This window comes from Zophobas morio, unplaced genomic scaffold (genome assembly GCF_036711695.1).
Source record: "Zophobas morio isolate AGI-343-1 ecotype UQ-CSIRO unplaced genomic scaffold, CSIRO_AGI_Zmor_V1 ptg000021l, whole genome shotgun sequence".
Classification (NCBI taxonomy): Eukaryota; Metazoa; Arthropoda; class Insecta; order Coleoptera; family Tenebrionidae; genus Zophobas; species Zophobas morio.
In genome coordinates this window covers 8,777,784-8,793,553 of record NW_026972126.1, presented here as the reverse complement: position 1 = coordinate 8,793,553, position 15,770 = coordinate 8,777,784, and the positions used below count along the sequence as shown (strand labels likewise).

Genomic DNA, 15,770 nt, shown 5'->3' with positions numbered 1-15,770 from the left:
CCTAATACAAATACAAAATTTCGCAACAATCGGTCCAGTACTTTCGGAGATTATCTGTCTAATAAAAATCCGGGAAGGCAGACAGACGGACAGACGGACAGACAGATGGAAACGGGAGACCTATTTCTTCGTCCTCTAGGGGTCATGAAAGGCCGAGAAAACGTAAAAGTAGGGAGTCGGCCGGCGGAGTCGATTACAATACTTCCTTTGCTTACGCTCGGGAAGTAAAAAACGAATTTAAACAAGAAAATATTGGAGTTTCTCTGAAAGAGATGTATACCTGAATCTTTAAACAGGCATTCTAAATGTAATACATGTCTCCTGAAAAATATAAATAAATGCCTAAAAATTTAAAATAATTTTATATTTTTTTATGTTACTTAAGTACTTGGCCCAGTTTCCCCTCAGTGTCCAAGCAATATGAAAAAAATTGATAAACTGTTATTTGTGAAATAACAAAGTTAAAAATATCTTATCTGAACCGGCCAAAGTCCTGACATCATCGATATATTTTTTTAAAGAATTCCTATGTTTTCAGAATATTTTTTAAACAATTGAAAAATGTTAAAAAAACAACTTAGATAATCAAATGTGAAATTAACAATTTTTTTTTAAAGTGTCACTTTCTACATTTCTTGTTGACGGCTTTTAAATATGTTTCTTCTAAATTTCCCGAACATAAAACATACTTTATACATCTAGACATATCGTACTTCTAATAGTAACATTTAATAATCAAAAGTGATGGGACAGTGGGAGATAAAATGTGAAAATAATAATGATCTTAATAAAAAAAAAATTTTGATTAAGAAACAACAAACTTCTTTAAGAAAAAATCTAATCCAAACGTAGTGAATATTGCACATCTGTAACTTTTATAGAGTTCTATAAATTAAACCATTGTTCATATATTGCTTATTATTAGTTATGGTATCAATAAAACCTATTATTATTAAACATGTTTTGTTTTTTAAAAAAATCTGTGACGGCAACACTGCATAAAACAGTAAAGTTATGAAGACCTTGATTTTGTTGTCTCCAGTTATAAATATACAAAATTGTCGTGTCAGACATCGTACAAAGTTATCTATTACCTGTTGGTATCTAACCATCACAAATAAGCATGAGTTTGTAAAACACAGTTGTTTTTGTTGAAAACAACGATTCAACGTAAACCTTAAATAAGGACCAGTGGCATTAATGTGGTAAATCAATCAAGAAAAATTAATTATGTGTAGTTAATCCAAACTTAGACATTTATTAGTTACTCTATTACGTGTATAGTTGATGTCCTTTTTCTAAATGCGGAAGGTATTTTTTAAATACACCAATCTCACAAAAAATTCCTGGACTTTCATTATCTATTTATATTTACTAAGAAAAATATTTTAAGACGGTGTTACCTAGCATGAGATGTAGCAATTAGCGGCTATAAAAAGAAAAAAATATATATAATGGATTGACTTAATCTTGTAAGTGAATCACAATGAAATGTCTCTACTAAACGCAAAAATGTAGCAATTAGAGAAAATTTAAACGAAAAAGAGTCAGTGATCAGATTTAGAGTATTTTAACCTAAATGACTCAAACAATAGTATTTTTTTAGATAAATACAGATACTGTCAACGTGATATACGTATTTAAAAATGACACAATAGACACTACAGCTGATAAAATATTCCAAAACCAATCAACATCTGCTGCTGAGTGCAAAACAGTCCCTGCAATATACGTCATAAACTAAACGCAGCAATTCAGATGATAACAGACCGAAAAAATATAATTGGAGGACCTAACTACTGACTAGATCAAAAATTCGATAGACTGCTGATGAGTAGAACAGTTACTAGATAAGTTTATCAACTCTTATCTACCTGTTTGTGTTACTGTTGTTCTCTCAGACAGTTATTTCGTGATATGCCGTAATAAAGTGAGGTACGCCTAAAAGTGTAATGATGTTCGTCGTCAAATATTTCCTTTGATTCTCGATCAGGGCACATTTAGGTGAGTATTTTTAGACTAATAATGAATAATTAAACGTTAATTAAGCGCACAGAGGTAGTGACAAATCGATAATTTATTTCGGGGATTGCGGTTACCCTTTATTAATTATGCTACAAAAATGTACGCTTAAATCATACACTAGTGAGACCCGTTTTTCTGTTTTCGGTGCCAAGATACGTCATTTGTGTCCTTAAAAATACATATCCATTAGCAGAAGTGGTTAGAGATAAAAACCTATAAATTGTGACTCTGACGGTTAATCCTGATGCTGTAAATATTTTTTAATTGTTCAGGATTAGATCTCGGTTATAGCAAAATTCTTATAACAATGACAGAGCATTCCATTGTGATGATAATAAAGTATTTTGTTTATCAAAAAATTATCTGCTTGTCAAGCTTGTACAAGTTTTTAATAGTAAGTGCTTTAGACAACACGATACGCGTTGGGGGCTTCAGGGGTCCTTCAGATCGCATAGTTTGATTTAATTTATTGTGTTGGTGATAAAATTCTAAAAAAAAACATTACGTGTTTGCCAAAAAATTGTATCCGCGTGGCGTCAAAAACGTTGTGATTTAGAGATTTGACTAGAGCTTTGACTCTAGGGTGCTATTATTAACCCGTGTTAGTTGAAATTTGTTCGTTCGCAGTAACTGATAATTGTAGAAAGATTAGAATTAAATTGGATTTTAGTCCACGTGTTTATGAATTCTATCTTGCTAAATTAATGTTATTAAATAGGTCATTTTGAAATCAGTATTGCCGACTCTAGGCGACGTAATGAGTTTCGATCGCATGTACACTTTGAAGTCTAAATATCAAACATTAGACGTCACATAAACATTAGAAAATTATGTGATAAGTGTGCATGCACCTTTGCCGCCAATCGTCTATGACTCACTAAATTATTATCGTTATACCACAGGAAGTAAAGCTTATCTCCGACACAGTTTTAACCACATAACCTCATTGTTAGAGAAGACTTGATCTACAACGATTCGATCAAAATCTCCAGATGAAAAGAATTAAACCTTTAAATAGCAGTTAATTAGTACCTTGATCTTAGCGGACTTTATCTTGATGATGTTTTTTAATTTTACATCTAATACATGGATTTATAAGTACTATTATCTGTTTTCATCATGAAAACATACAATAAAAATCCGTGTTCTTTTGTTTCAAACAGAGGATCAAAGGATTGTAATATAGCGACAATTTTGTTTCAATAATACCGCCTTCAAACAGTATTCTTCTTTTAAACCGGTTTTCTGGAACCGTATTTTATCAGTGACGTAATTAAATAGATATGGTTAAATATGTAGGCCGAGTAGTATTAATTAAAGCAGACATTTTTCATTTGGTGACGTTTCGCTTGTTAAAAACAAGGTTATAAACAGACAGCTTTATTTTTTGCTTTAATGTAAACTTTTACTTTTTTTAACAAAGATAGAATGTTAGCGAAAATTCAACTTTTGAAAATAATAATAAAAATGGTAAGACTATATTAATGTTAGGGTTCAATTTTATACCTCGTAATATTCAACGATTGTTTAGAAATTGTTTTTCAAAGTCGCGGACAAGAAATAATCTAAAGGCATCAAATCAGGTGATCGAGGTGTATAGATATAGTTTGTGTGGGAGCTAATTAAACGGTCGTTGTAAAATTCCCTTAGAATGTTCAAACTTGTTTTAATGAGCTATTGCCCCATCTTGCTGAAAATATTCATTCTGCAATTTTTCATGATCCAGCTTTCCAAAACCGGATCACTTGCTGTTTGTTACGGAAATAAGTCTCAAGCATGAATTCTTTAGCAAAATACTTTTTTCGAGATGAAAATTCTACTTCTGTACCAAAAAAAAAAACACTCGGATAGTTTTTATTCACTCTCAAATAAAGATGTAGCGAAGCGAATTTTTTTTTGGGCTGGTTTTTTATGTAATGTGCAATGTGCTATGATCTTTGTCAAATTAAACTGACATTTGGTAACAAAAATCTATCAATTTTTTTTATGTTAACAAATATAGCGTCGAAGCTCTCCAGAGTTCATGAAATCCATAACCCCGTAACTTTTTTTCTATAAACTCTCAACGATGTGTATTTTTGTTTTCTAAATAAATGATTTGCAAACAAACGTTTTTTGGGAATAAATTTTTTAATATATATATTCGTCGACTTCGTAAAGTCAACAATTTTTATAATACTAAATAAATTTAAAGTCACCTGTTTGATACGCCTATTCGTTTCTGCCTGTCTGAGAACGTTTGTTTAATTTATTTTAATATACAACAAAAATATTATTAATACTTGTTTTACTCGAATAAAACATCGTCGGAAAACAGTAAGATCGAGAACTGAATTAGTTTTTTTAATCTTTTTTAAACTCCGTGCTACTCCTTTGAGTAATGACTTTTTGTTATTTCAATTTTAACTTTTTATTCTATTTAGTAAATATTTCTAAAATGTTATAAAACACTGTCAGTCACCTTCGATTTTCTCTTTGTAATGCTTTTATTTTTTTCCTATTGTTGAAATGATATTAAACAGTGGCATAAATTAAATTTAATGACCTGGCGCCTAGTTGTGGCCCAGTTCACACTAATCAATAATAATGATTTTATCACACTCCAGTAGCGTATCAATAACTACTTACTTTCTACTCTTGTTGTTCAAGTTCCCTACGGTTTATATCGGATTATGCGGCTCAAGATTCTCGCTACTTTGCAAATTATCAATTTTCACAACATCAAAACAGTAATATTATGCGTGTATCTAAACTAAGTTTACTTGAACCAAACGTAAACCTGACTTGCTTTGATAAATCCACGTTCTATTATATTAATTAGGAATGTTAAACGCTTAAATTAGTCCAATAAATCAAGGTTGGAGAACCTACATAATATTAATTTTGGTGCTTTAATCTAGGGTATTCTGAATTAGCTAAAGGTCAGCCTGTAAAAATAAATGAGATCTAATACCAGATAAGAATAATGGCACACAAAGAGATTTTTCATTGTGTGGTCGATTAAAGCCTTCAATCTTAAATCTCCTTGTAGTCGGTAAACATTTTGTTTGTTGTGATTTATCTTCTTGCTTCTTTTTAGTTGTACTTAAGTATGTGCTTGAGATATTTGTTTCTCATAGATTTCACTTGTTACCACATTATCTTTTCCATTTGTATTGATGGCTTTTACTATCAGAGTTAATAGCAAAAATGTGCTTCCGGGATTTATCTTCACGTCGCTTCTATTAGGAATTATAATAAAATTTATTATCACTTTCATAAACAGACAAATTTAAAACCTTTGAAATTACCTATTGTTGTTATACTAAGGCAAATTTAATTCTCTGTGTTATCTTCCGTTGACACCTGCACGTGTATATTTATCTAGCTTATTTTGGAAAACATACTTAGTCGTGAAAATGGTGAAAATATTTAACATAGTATAAACTTATGACACACAAAATCGTACATCAGAGGAATGTAACTGCGCAATAATAAAGATAGTGTTGTCGCAATCTATTATCTCATCTTACAATTATTAGAACAAAAGATGTAAGATATAATGATTACCGGGTCAAAATTGTTACACTATTATTATCATATTTTTTGATGACTGAGATAGTTATCACTTAACATTTTACAACTCGTAGTTGATATTTTGATAAGTTCATAATTTGCGTGCGTCTCCGATGACAACAATCGCTGATTGCTTAAAATTTTAACTTTTAATTTTATGTATTATATTCAAAGATACCATTTATCTGCAATTTCCTCAATTTTTTAGATCTATTAGATCTTCCTCTAAAGACGTCTAAAAGCGTTCTCTATATATAGAGCTGAATTTGATAAACAAAATTTGACATTTTTCCTATCATATCCACTCCGAGTACGATCTACATTTTCCAAGGAAATAGTTGAAGAGAAATCTGTTTGATTTTGAAGCAGACGGTTTAAGAAGAGTTATATCATCACACTGAAAAATTTCCCTTCAATGTCGGGGATAAATTTTCCACAACGAAAGTTGACCTGATCATGAAGAATAATATTCTTTCTGCTCTTAAGTTTTCCCTGTTTCTCCATTTCTTTATTTCTCTGTTTATCACAGTTTTATTGCAAATGTTATAAAATAACACCAAAACTGCAGGATAAAAAAATATATAGGTAGACGATCCTGATTAATTAACAATAATTAATGATTTTTATTCTATTGTTGTAGCAACAGACAACGGAGTTTGTAGTTATTGATGCTTTCTAAGATAATCCTTTATATGTAGTTTATAAATACCCGTTGAAGTTTTAGTGCAGATTTTGAAGAAAAATTCAAAATTGTATTTCACAATTTAATTTTAAAATTACAAAAGCAAATGCTCTGAAATCTTGCAAATGTTTTAAGGTTACAGGAAACATGATAAATCGTTAATCAATTCTCCAATTTCATTCTGCCGAATAAAGAAAACACTTCAAAAGTGACGTTTCTGAAGAATTTTAACAGTTTTCTTGTATCTACGAACGCCAGAATGCATAAAATTGACCTAAACGTCTCCTTTTCCAATGTTCTTTAAATTTATAAAATAACATGCTCCTGCATGTGTGATTTATGAATCCGTGTTGAGTTCCTATCCTTGATATCCAGATTTTTGGGAAAAAAATTAAAATTATATAACAGTATTAAAATACACTGACCGGCAGAAAAAACCGGCCACCCTGAAAAATTTCGCAAAACCACTTTAAAAATTATTAATTTAACTAGTGATCGTTATTTTATTAAAGAAGCATTCATTACATATTGACACTTGATGTACAAATTAGCAAAAAAAAAGAAGACAAATAAACGCAGAATTAAATTTTATTTAAGAAAATAACAGAAACAGACCAAGTACGATATTTTCTTTAGTAAAACAATAAAGGAGACTGTTATTGTAAACAGTGTTTTTCATCATTTAATTATATTATAAGTTTGGCAGTTAATAAACGTTTTCATGCGAAAACAATGCTGTTAACTCTTACAGACGTCTCACAAATTGTCGCTCTGTTTCTGTTATTTTGTTAAATTAAATTTAAGTGAATGGTTCTTTAATAAAATAACGATCATTAGTTAAATTAATAATTTTTAAGTTTGGTTTTACGAAATTTTTCAGGGTGGTCGGTTTTTTTTTGCCGGTCAGTGTATTTAAAAGTTATTTTAACCGTAGTAAAGCGTTAATCAAAATTTGTCCGTCATCTTACAGTTTTACCTAATAAATGTTCTTCAGATTTATGAGTGTTTTGTGAGAAAAACTGAGTGAGATTAATTAATTAAGCAGTTCTTTCCTCTGTATTGATCAAATTTCATTTTCTTTTAACGCTTCTGCTTATAATTTGAACGTGCCAATAGTCGAATTTTTTCGAAGTGTAATAAACAAACAGTAAAAGTGTCAAAGTTAAGCATGCGCTGAGAAATTGAGAAGAACTACATTTTTCCCGTTGGTTATCTGTTTTAACTATATTTCATATTGTCCACACTTGTGTGGACTATACTTCAAGGGCGAGGGACCATTTTTTTTAACAACAATTTACGATTTGTAGAATACACATCTTCCATTATATTTTAAAAAATAAGAGAGAAAATATACAAAAAAAATTAATACAAGTAACTTATATTTAAAACAGTGTTTTAGGCATAAACATTATCCTACCATGTGTACTACTGTACCATATCGTCAATAAATTATTTACAGTCCCAGTTGTTTACTAAAGTCATATATGGATTTACCTTCTAAACAAAGAAACAAAAAGAATAACAATACACATAAATAATGTGGTAGAACGTAATGAAGAGTTTGTATATTATTAGGTACAGTCAAAGCATACATTTCCATTACTAACAAATTTATTAAACACAAAAATTATACAACAAGAAATGCCGGTTTTCTTGTCTTGGCAAAGTTTTTGTAGGTTTCACTTCCGCCTTTAACATAAGATATTTTTCCAAATTTATACCAAAGCTGTTAGTTTTTTTGCGAAATCTTTTCAGTGCATTGTTAAAACTTCGTTTTCACTACGTTTGTGTCGATTGTAGGTAAATTACATTAAGCATTTAATGCTACACAACACACAACAACAATAAGTAATAAATGTCGTTAAAACATCTGTAGAATGTGAGATTATGTCACCATGTGTTCTTTGATATTGCACATTTCGACTGAGCAGGAATCGTCAATATATATATATCGACTAGTAAAAGTTTACATATTGTCCATTCTGAAGACATTTACTAAGCAAATTAAGTCAATGCATACATTGACCGAATGACCACTTTGACTGTTGCACATACAATTGTTTCGATATAATGAAACGCCATTTAACAAAAATAAACGAAGTGTAAATAGTTCTAGACATTATAATAAGTCATCGTTCAGATGTTGTTTTTAAAGTATCATTATCGCAAGAGAAGTGCGTACATGTTTTAATTATAATAATGACATCAGATTACTTGAAATTTATCACAAATTAATCTGAAGCATTTTAAAATTACCTGATAATTATAACAAACAAATAGTAAGGCCGAAGTAGATTTATTTATAAGCGCTGTAATCTGTACCGTATAAGAAGTTAGAAACACTATCTCCTTTATTAGTTACATCTAGACTTTTGTGTGTATGTTGTAAAATTTTATAAAAATAGGACTGTACAAGTACACAGAGTTGTTTTAGATTTATACTTGTAGAAATAATGACAACATTTATATGTGTATGAAAATAATAAACAGGTGCACCTTATTTACACTGCAAAACCATTCAGTTTTACCTTGAAACCGACCACACACACTAGGTAATCGAAGATAATTAGCTTTTAAAAAACGTTTAAAACAACCTTCTGCAAACATTTTAATTATTCTAATGTTCATTTTCAGATAATGAAACCACCTATACCCATCCCTGTGCTAAAAGATCTACGGTGTGGACATTGTCGAAAATTTGTAACCTGCGGCCCTGTTCACGTCACCCCCGACAGCAGCATACTATGTGGTCGTTGTGCCCGTTTCGCCAAACGTAGCTACAGGAACATCGCCTTTGAAGCCCTAGCCTCTCTATTTCGTTACCCTTGCTACTACTGGCCCAAACACTGCAACAAAAAACTAGTCTGGAACGAGTCCCTAGACCACGAACGAAAATGTTTATTCCAAAGCAGCTGCAACGTGTTTTGTTCAAAACCCGGAACCTTCTTCAAATCAGATCGTAAACTCCCCAATAACCCAGGTAAGCGCTATTTAAAACCCGCTGACGTGTTTTATCACTCATCGATTCTAGAAATCAACTTGGAACATGTGACCGAGGAAATAATCCAGGATTTGAAATGCGTCGCTTGCGAAAGCTACTTATCTAATGGACCTGTTTACATTGTCGTGGACGGTAAAAATATTTGCCATCGATGCTCCCACGCCAATGGGGTTCCCAAAGGGGCGATACGAAATCTGGCCTACGAGACTATCGCTAGAGCGGCTATTTTTCCGTGTGTTTACCGCTTTAGAGGCTGCAATGTGCGGTTGAAGTTTGGAAGGGAGATGTGGGGGCACGAAAATGAGTGTCCTTATGGGCAAACTCAAAACAGGTTGTCGAAGAAGCCGTCGAAAACTAGCAAAGATACGAAAGATGGGAAGGAGAGAGGGGTGATTGAGACACATTCTGGTCATATTTGGGGCACGATCACTCCGCATTCTGCTTTGTTTGCTCCTCCGAAAGCCGCAAAAACTGACGGGAAGATGGTGACGCAAGAGTTAGCTGAAATGATGAAGAAGAAGCAGCAGGAGGAGCTGAAAGGGTTTGATGTGCAGTCAATGGACTCAGTAGTGAGCAAAGCGAGCACATTTGACAGTATAGGCGATAATATTTCGAGATCTATTGGAGATAATATTTCAAGGGATAATATTTCGAGATCAACAATTGATAACGTTTCAAGGGACAATATTTCCAGGACTACGTTTGATAATGTTTCAAGAGAAAACTTTTCGAGGTCTTCGTCGAGGATAACTGATGAATATCGGCGCCAGCCGAACGAAACTATTTTGGATGATAATTATAGACCTTCGGTTTCTGGTTATCCGCCTGAGCAAGCAGGACCGTCAAATTATGATATGCAAAGACAATCAAAGGTTGTGAGATCAAGTGAAGACTTGAATACAGCTTATCCAGGATTCCCTCAAGAAATTGCACCCTTACCAACCCCACCGGGCTACAACAAAGTACCATTTAATGGCTACTATCAAGATAATATGGCACGATATGGACGACCATCACATTTCGAACAACTTCCCCAGATGTACAATTACCCTCCAGGCTATTACGACAATAACGGCAATATGAACTACTCCGCAAGCTTCAGTTATGCACCAACACATCATCCACAAATAGCACCCAAAAGAAGTGAGAGTTTTCGTGTTGGCAATCAAGAACTCATCGACGAACTAAAAGAAAGAAATAGAAATAAAAACTCAAGTCCATCTCCGGGTGTAAAGAACGACAATCCGTACGAAAAGTGTTCCAATTTACAAGATTTAGTCCAGAAACAAGATGAGTTTAAATAATTTTGTCATAAACAGCGTTATAAAGTGATAAAATTTATGATTATATCAAACTCCTATTGTGACGTCGTTTAAGAAGCCATTTAAAGATAATACGGTCATCAATCAAATTGATGTTGCTGTCGATTAAGGCCTGAAATTCTTGGTTCGGTACCTCAAGCTAGTCATTTTCAGGTGTCCTGTTAATTACGTTTCAGTGATCCTGCTAATGAGTCCTCAAGGATTAATATTCAAGTTTCCCAGTTTATGATGATGGGGTTGAAATTATCTTTTAAGTGGCTTCACAATACGATAAAAATATTTAATTATGCTCTGCAGGTGTTCTAGATAAAGACTATCTTTTTTTAATAATCTTTTTGTTTTATTTTATCGATTTAGTGCAAATTTCTAGGAATTACCTACCGCTACGTGCGAATGCAAACAGCTACACCAAACTTTGATTTCTCAGCTCAGTGATCTTCAACTCTCCAAAACATTTCAAGATTTTATATCAGATGGAATTATTCATAAGAGAACTAATCCTTTCAAATCCTAGAACTATAGAAGCACTCAGAATTAAATCGAAGTTTTAAGTCTATTAAACAAAATTTTAATTCCGTTGAAGCTACCGTTTTCTAGAACATTTATGTCATATGATTAATTTTTTTATATAAAGAGTAACGGTGACATTATTTCTCATTCGCTGTGTTCTGCTGTAAACACAATCTTCTGCCGCTTCTCATAATGATGCAGGAATCGATTTGTGAGGCACACGAAGCCGTTTAGATTTTGTTTGATGTCTCACTAATACGGCAATATTGCACAACTTCTGAGCGATCATTTGATGCGGTTGAACTTTTTACAATACACGAAGCGTAAATTGCTTTGTTTTAAGTAGATATAGCAGTTTCTGACGACTGTGCCAGACAAGAAATACGCGCACCAAAACCGATGCTTCGTGCAACTACAATTAAACTACATATAATTTTAATATTGTTTGCTTTAGTTATATTTATTTAGAGAGGCGTGGAGATGCACTTAGTGTAATTCTACTTAATTCTAAGTCATTTTGTCATAAGCTCATAAACTTATAAGTTGATTGTTCAAAATGCAAGGGAATTAGAGTCGGATTACTTGAAATATTTCCCGTCAATGTCGTAAACGTACTTGTGTTTGCTTCATCAAGCAATAGTTAATTATTATTATTAATATTATTATAACCTCAAAACGCGTTGACCGCTACTCTGACAAGCAACCATTCTTCTGCGCATTATGTAAAAATTGATCTTTTATTAGCTATTTGAAGTATTAGAACAAAAAGGTGTATGTATATTCTTGTTTTTAAGGTACGCTGACAGACCTATTTGTTAGAACAGATACGATATACAATTAATCAAACAAATGTATCATATTACAACTTGTTTGTTTTCTAATAAACATATATTACTAAAACTAACTAAACTAATTTTGTTAAATATGGAGTTTGTGGTTGTTTAATTGGAAACATTAGTTAAAACTAAAGTTTAAATCTATGGAGATATTTTATCTTTTTGAATAACCATTTTATTGCAATTTTGCAAAGATTAATATTTAAAAATCCATTATCTTATGTAGAAAATAGTCTTTTGCATTTGCAAAGATGAAGTGTTTTGATAACTAAGTAGAATTGATAATAATCGCAAAATATTTTCTTTATTGTTTTAATAAAACAGCATATTTAAAAAACTTATACAATTCTTACAAAAGATAAAACACATATGGTTATCGGTGATTGAAACGCTTTTTTAAATCTGCTTTTAAAAACGGTTTCGATTCTTCTGATTGATATCGGATTTTCTTTTTGAACAAGCAATACATTCTTGATTTGACTAAATAAAAAATTGGTCGAAGATTACATCGACAGAACTTTCGAAAAATTAAAAGATTTGATTTTGCGAATTTTATTGTTTTTTATGGCAATCATTATAAGCTAAAATAAAAATATGTACCTAATATTTGAGTAAAGGTAAAGAAACGTGCTAACCGTTTGTTAGAAGTGAATTTTTCTATTACAAAATTTTGTGTTGATGTCATCCACTTTTTGGCAAGGACGCATATATCAGATTGGATAGATGCATTGTAATACTGATAATAAAAGTATTGTATTATTGTTATTCTTGAATCGTGATTTATAATCAAAAAAATAACGAAATAATTTAATCACGTGTGTAATAACAAATAACCGATGCGACTGGAGACTAAACTGAAAATCATTTATGATACTCGTAACTTAACACAAATAGTGATAACATTTATCAACATGTAGACGTGAGAGTAAAACAGAAACTAAACTAAAACATGTTTTCTAGGAATTGCAATAACCGGATCATAATGCCGACGGTCCAGACTTTTTTTATTGCTCTGACTTCAGCTTATCGAATAAAACACTAGTTGTAATTCACATTTGGTTAATAATAACTTGTCTAGATCTAAGGGAGGCTTAGCATACCCTAGCCTCCCCTTAGCTACGGCCTTGTCTAGGGGTTATGAAATATCTAAAAAATATGAAAGTATTAAATTGCCCGATGGACTCCATAGGTCCTTAGCTTATCCTCGATAAGAAAAACAACTTGAAAGTGTATGTTTATGCATCGGAAGAATGTCACGTAGAAATTAGTAATAATTCTTATTATATAAAGACGTTTGTTTTTCACATTTTCGCGAAAATGGGGTCACCCGTTCTTAATTTGATCAATAAAAAATATGAATGCAACGATGAATCACAAATAAAATAAGAATAACGTATAGGTACGGCATTAGTTGCTTATCGGAGGAGTGACCGTGGATCACGCCCAGACATATAAATAATTCGTCCAAATATATAAACAAGCCTGATGTGGACGCTGTAGCGAAGTAAAGTGTGTTAGATCACTGAATGTTGAATAAAAATGTGGTCTGGGGTTACTTATACACAACTTCCCTCGCCCTTGAAATACAGTCGAACAAATATAGTGTTTAGGATTGTTTAGATTGTTGGTTGGCGAAACCCATCGACAAATGTTTTTTGTATTTTCGGTGTTATGGAAATAAACATTCTATAAAATACAAAATGTTCGTAAAACTATAAAATTTATTTTGCGAATTTTATTTTTACTTCCTGAGCGTAAGCAAAGAAAGTATTGTAATCGAGTCTATCGGGGGGTGAATGGCTACGTTCATGTTTTCTCGACATTTCATGACCCATAGAGCATGAAAAATTAGGTCTCCTGGTTCAGTCTGTGTACCGTCTGTTCAAATTTTTATTAGGCAGATAATCTCCAAAATTACCGGACCGATTGTATTTTATATGTATGTTAGGAATATCATGTAAATGGTAAAACGCTAACCAAAATTTTTATGTTAAATTTTTTAAAATAACATAGTCTTGTATTTGTTTTATTGAATACAAATTCGCAAAATCAATTTTTTTTATTTTTCGAACAAGCGGGATTTGTGCGTGGGAAGACCTGTCGAAATCACTTTTGACCAATTTTTTTATGACAACCACTATAAGTTAGAAAAAGATAAGGCCATACCTATCTTTTTTTAACTTATAATGGTTATCATAAAAAATAAAATTCGCAAAAGTACATTTTATTATTTTTAATTAAAGCACAGATAAACAATCATGCTGAAGTGTGCTTTTCGATAACAAAATCTGCGATGACGTATTAACATTTTAGCAAGGACACGTATATTAATTTGAATAGGTACAGTGTAATACTATTAACAATAGTATTGTATACTTAAATTATCAGGTTGAGCCCTTCTTGATTTGATCAATAAAATAAATATCATTCACCAATTTTTTGAGTCACTCGTATAAGTAATTAATTCTAAAAATTATGAAAGCGTTGATAAACCACAAATACAGACTGACAGTATTTTGTATATTTTAGCAAAATTTTGAAATGACGGCATGCATTTTTTTAAGGGAATAAACTGATAAATTTTGAATAAGGAGTTATAGCACTTTACAACGTTTGCAAGATTTCAGAGCAATTTGTTTAGCAGTTTCAAAGTTAAAATGCAAAATGTTGTTACTCAATTTTGCATTTTTTTTCAAAAGTCTGAATTTTTGGTGTAAAAATTCAACACAGATTCATAAACCACGAATGCAGAAGTATTCTATTTTAGAGATTAGCTGTCTAATAAAAATTGACACAGACGACAGACAGACAGACCGAAACCCGGGACCTACTTTTTCGTACTCTTGGGGTCATGAAGCGTCGAAACAACATGAAAATAGCTATTCATCGGATGCATCATATTCTAGACAGCAGATTAATTGAAATTAGATTGCATATCCCGTATTTTTGTTATGACAAATAAATGTTTTAGTATAAACCTGAATTATCCTTTTTTAAATTGACTGACGTAGATTAATTATTACATACTTTGCATATTTTGACGACTTATTCCATATTTTGTCAATCTGAGCATAATATGTATGCATATGTGTGTATGTTTTACTTTATCAGTTGAAAAAATCGAAACTACCTCTTTTATAATCTCTAAATTCTAACTCATTCATAACTAGACATTCAAGAAGGCCGGTGGTAGTAAATTTTGTGAAAAAATGCCCAAAGTAAAAACAACTTTAATAAATTTATGGATAAAGGATTGTTCTAACATCAAATTACCTTATTTAATCTAATCTTTATCTCTTTAATAAATCTAAACATCGAATTAGTTCCAAATATCACAACAAGTTTTGACACAACTTCATAAAAGAAAGTGAACAATTCTTGTCGCAACTTTAAAGTAAAATGAGGAGCTTTTAGAAAAATGGTGTAAAAATGCTGCACCGGACAAAAGTACTTCTAGACTGAAAAGAATTATAAAAAACTAATCTGTTTAATTTTAAGCGCATATAAATCCGCTCTTTGAGTATTACAATACTTCCTTAGCTTGTATCGATTGTATCATAAAAAATAAACTTTGTAAAATCAAAATTTACACAGTGAGTTTCAAGTAAATAACTGTAGGCTACTACTCGTACTTTAGGGGCCAGCGAAGTTTTGTACTTTTTTATTAATACACCAAAATAGAGCTTAACAAAACTACTTGCTGATTTTCGTAATTATCTCTAACTGCAGTAAAATATTTCTTGTTTCAAGTTAGGTAATTAAAATTTAATAAAAAGTTTAATAAAGCTTAATAGAACTTTATGCCTCAAGGGTATGTTTGTTTTATGCCGCAAATTAAC

The 15,770-nt window shown here is 31.6% G+C and overlaps 2 protein-coding genes across 5 annotated transcripts in view; one reads left to right on the top strand and one right to left on the bottom strand.

Moving 5' to 3' along the window:
* Window positions 1–15,770, bottom strand: part of LOC135132953 (probable G-protein coupled receptor CG31760) — a 196,617-nt gene that overhangs the window by 37,360 nt on the left and 143,487 nt on the right. The window lies entirely within an intron of this gene.
* LOC135132954 (uncharacterized) lies at window positions 1,831–10,915 on the top strand. Its single transcript, XM_064061176.1, has 3 exons — window positions 1,831–2,004; window positions 8,897–9,242; window positions 9,294–10,915. Exons 2-3 carry the CDS (start codon window positions 8,900–8,902, stop codon window positions 10,565–10,567), a joined length of 1,617 nt encoding a protein of 538 aa, XP_063917246.1. The 5' UTR covers window positions 1,831–2,004; window positions 8,897–8,899; the 3' UTR covers window positions 10,568–10,915.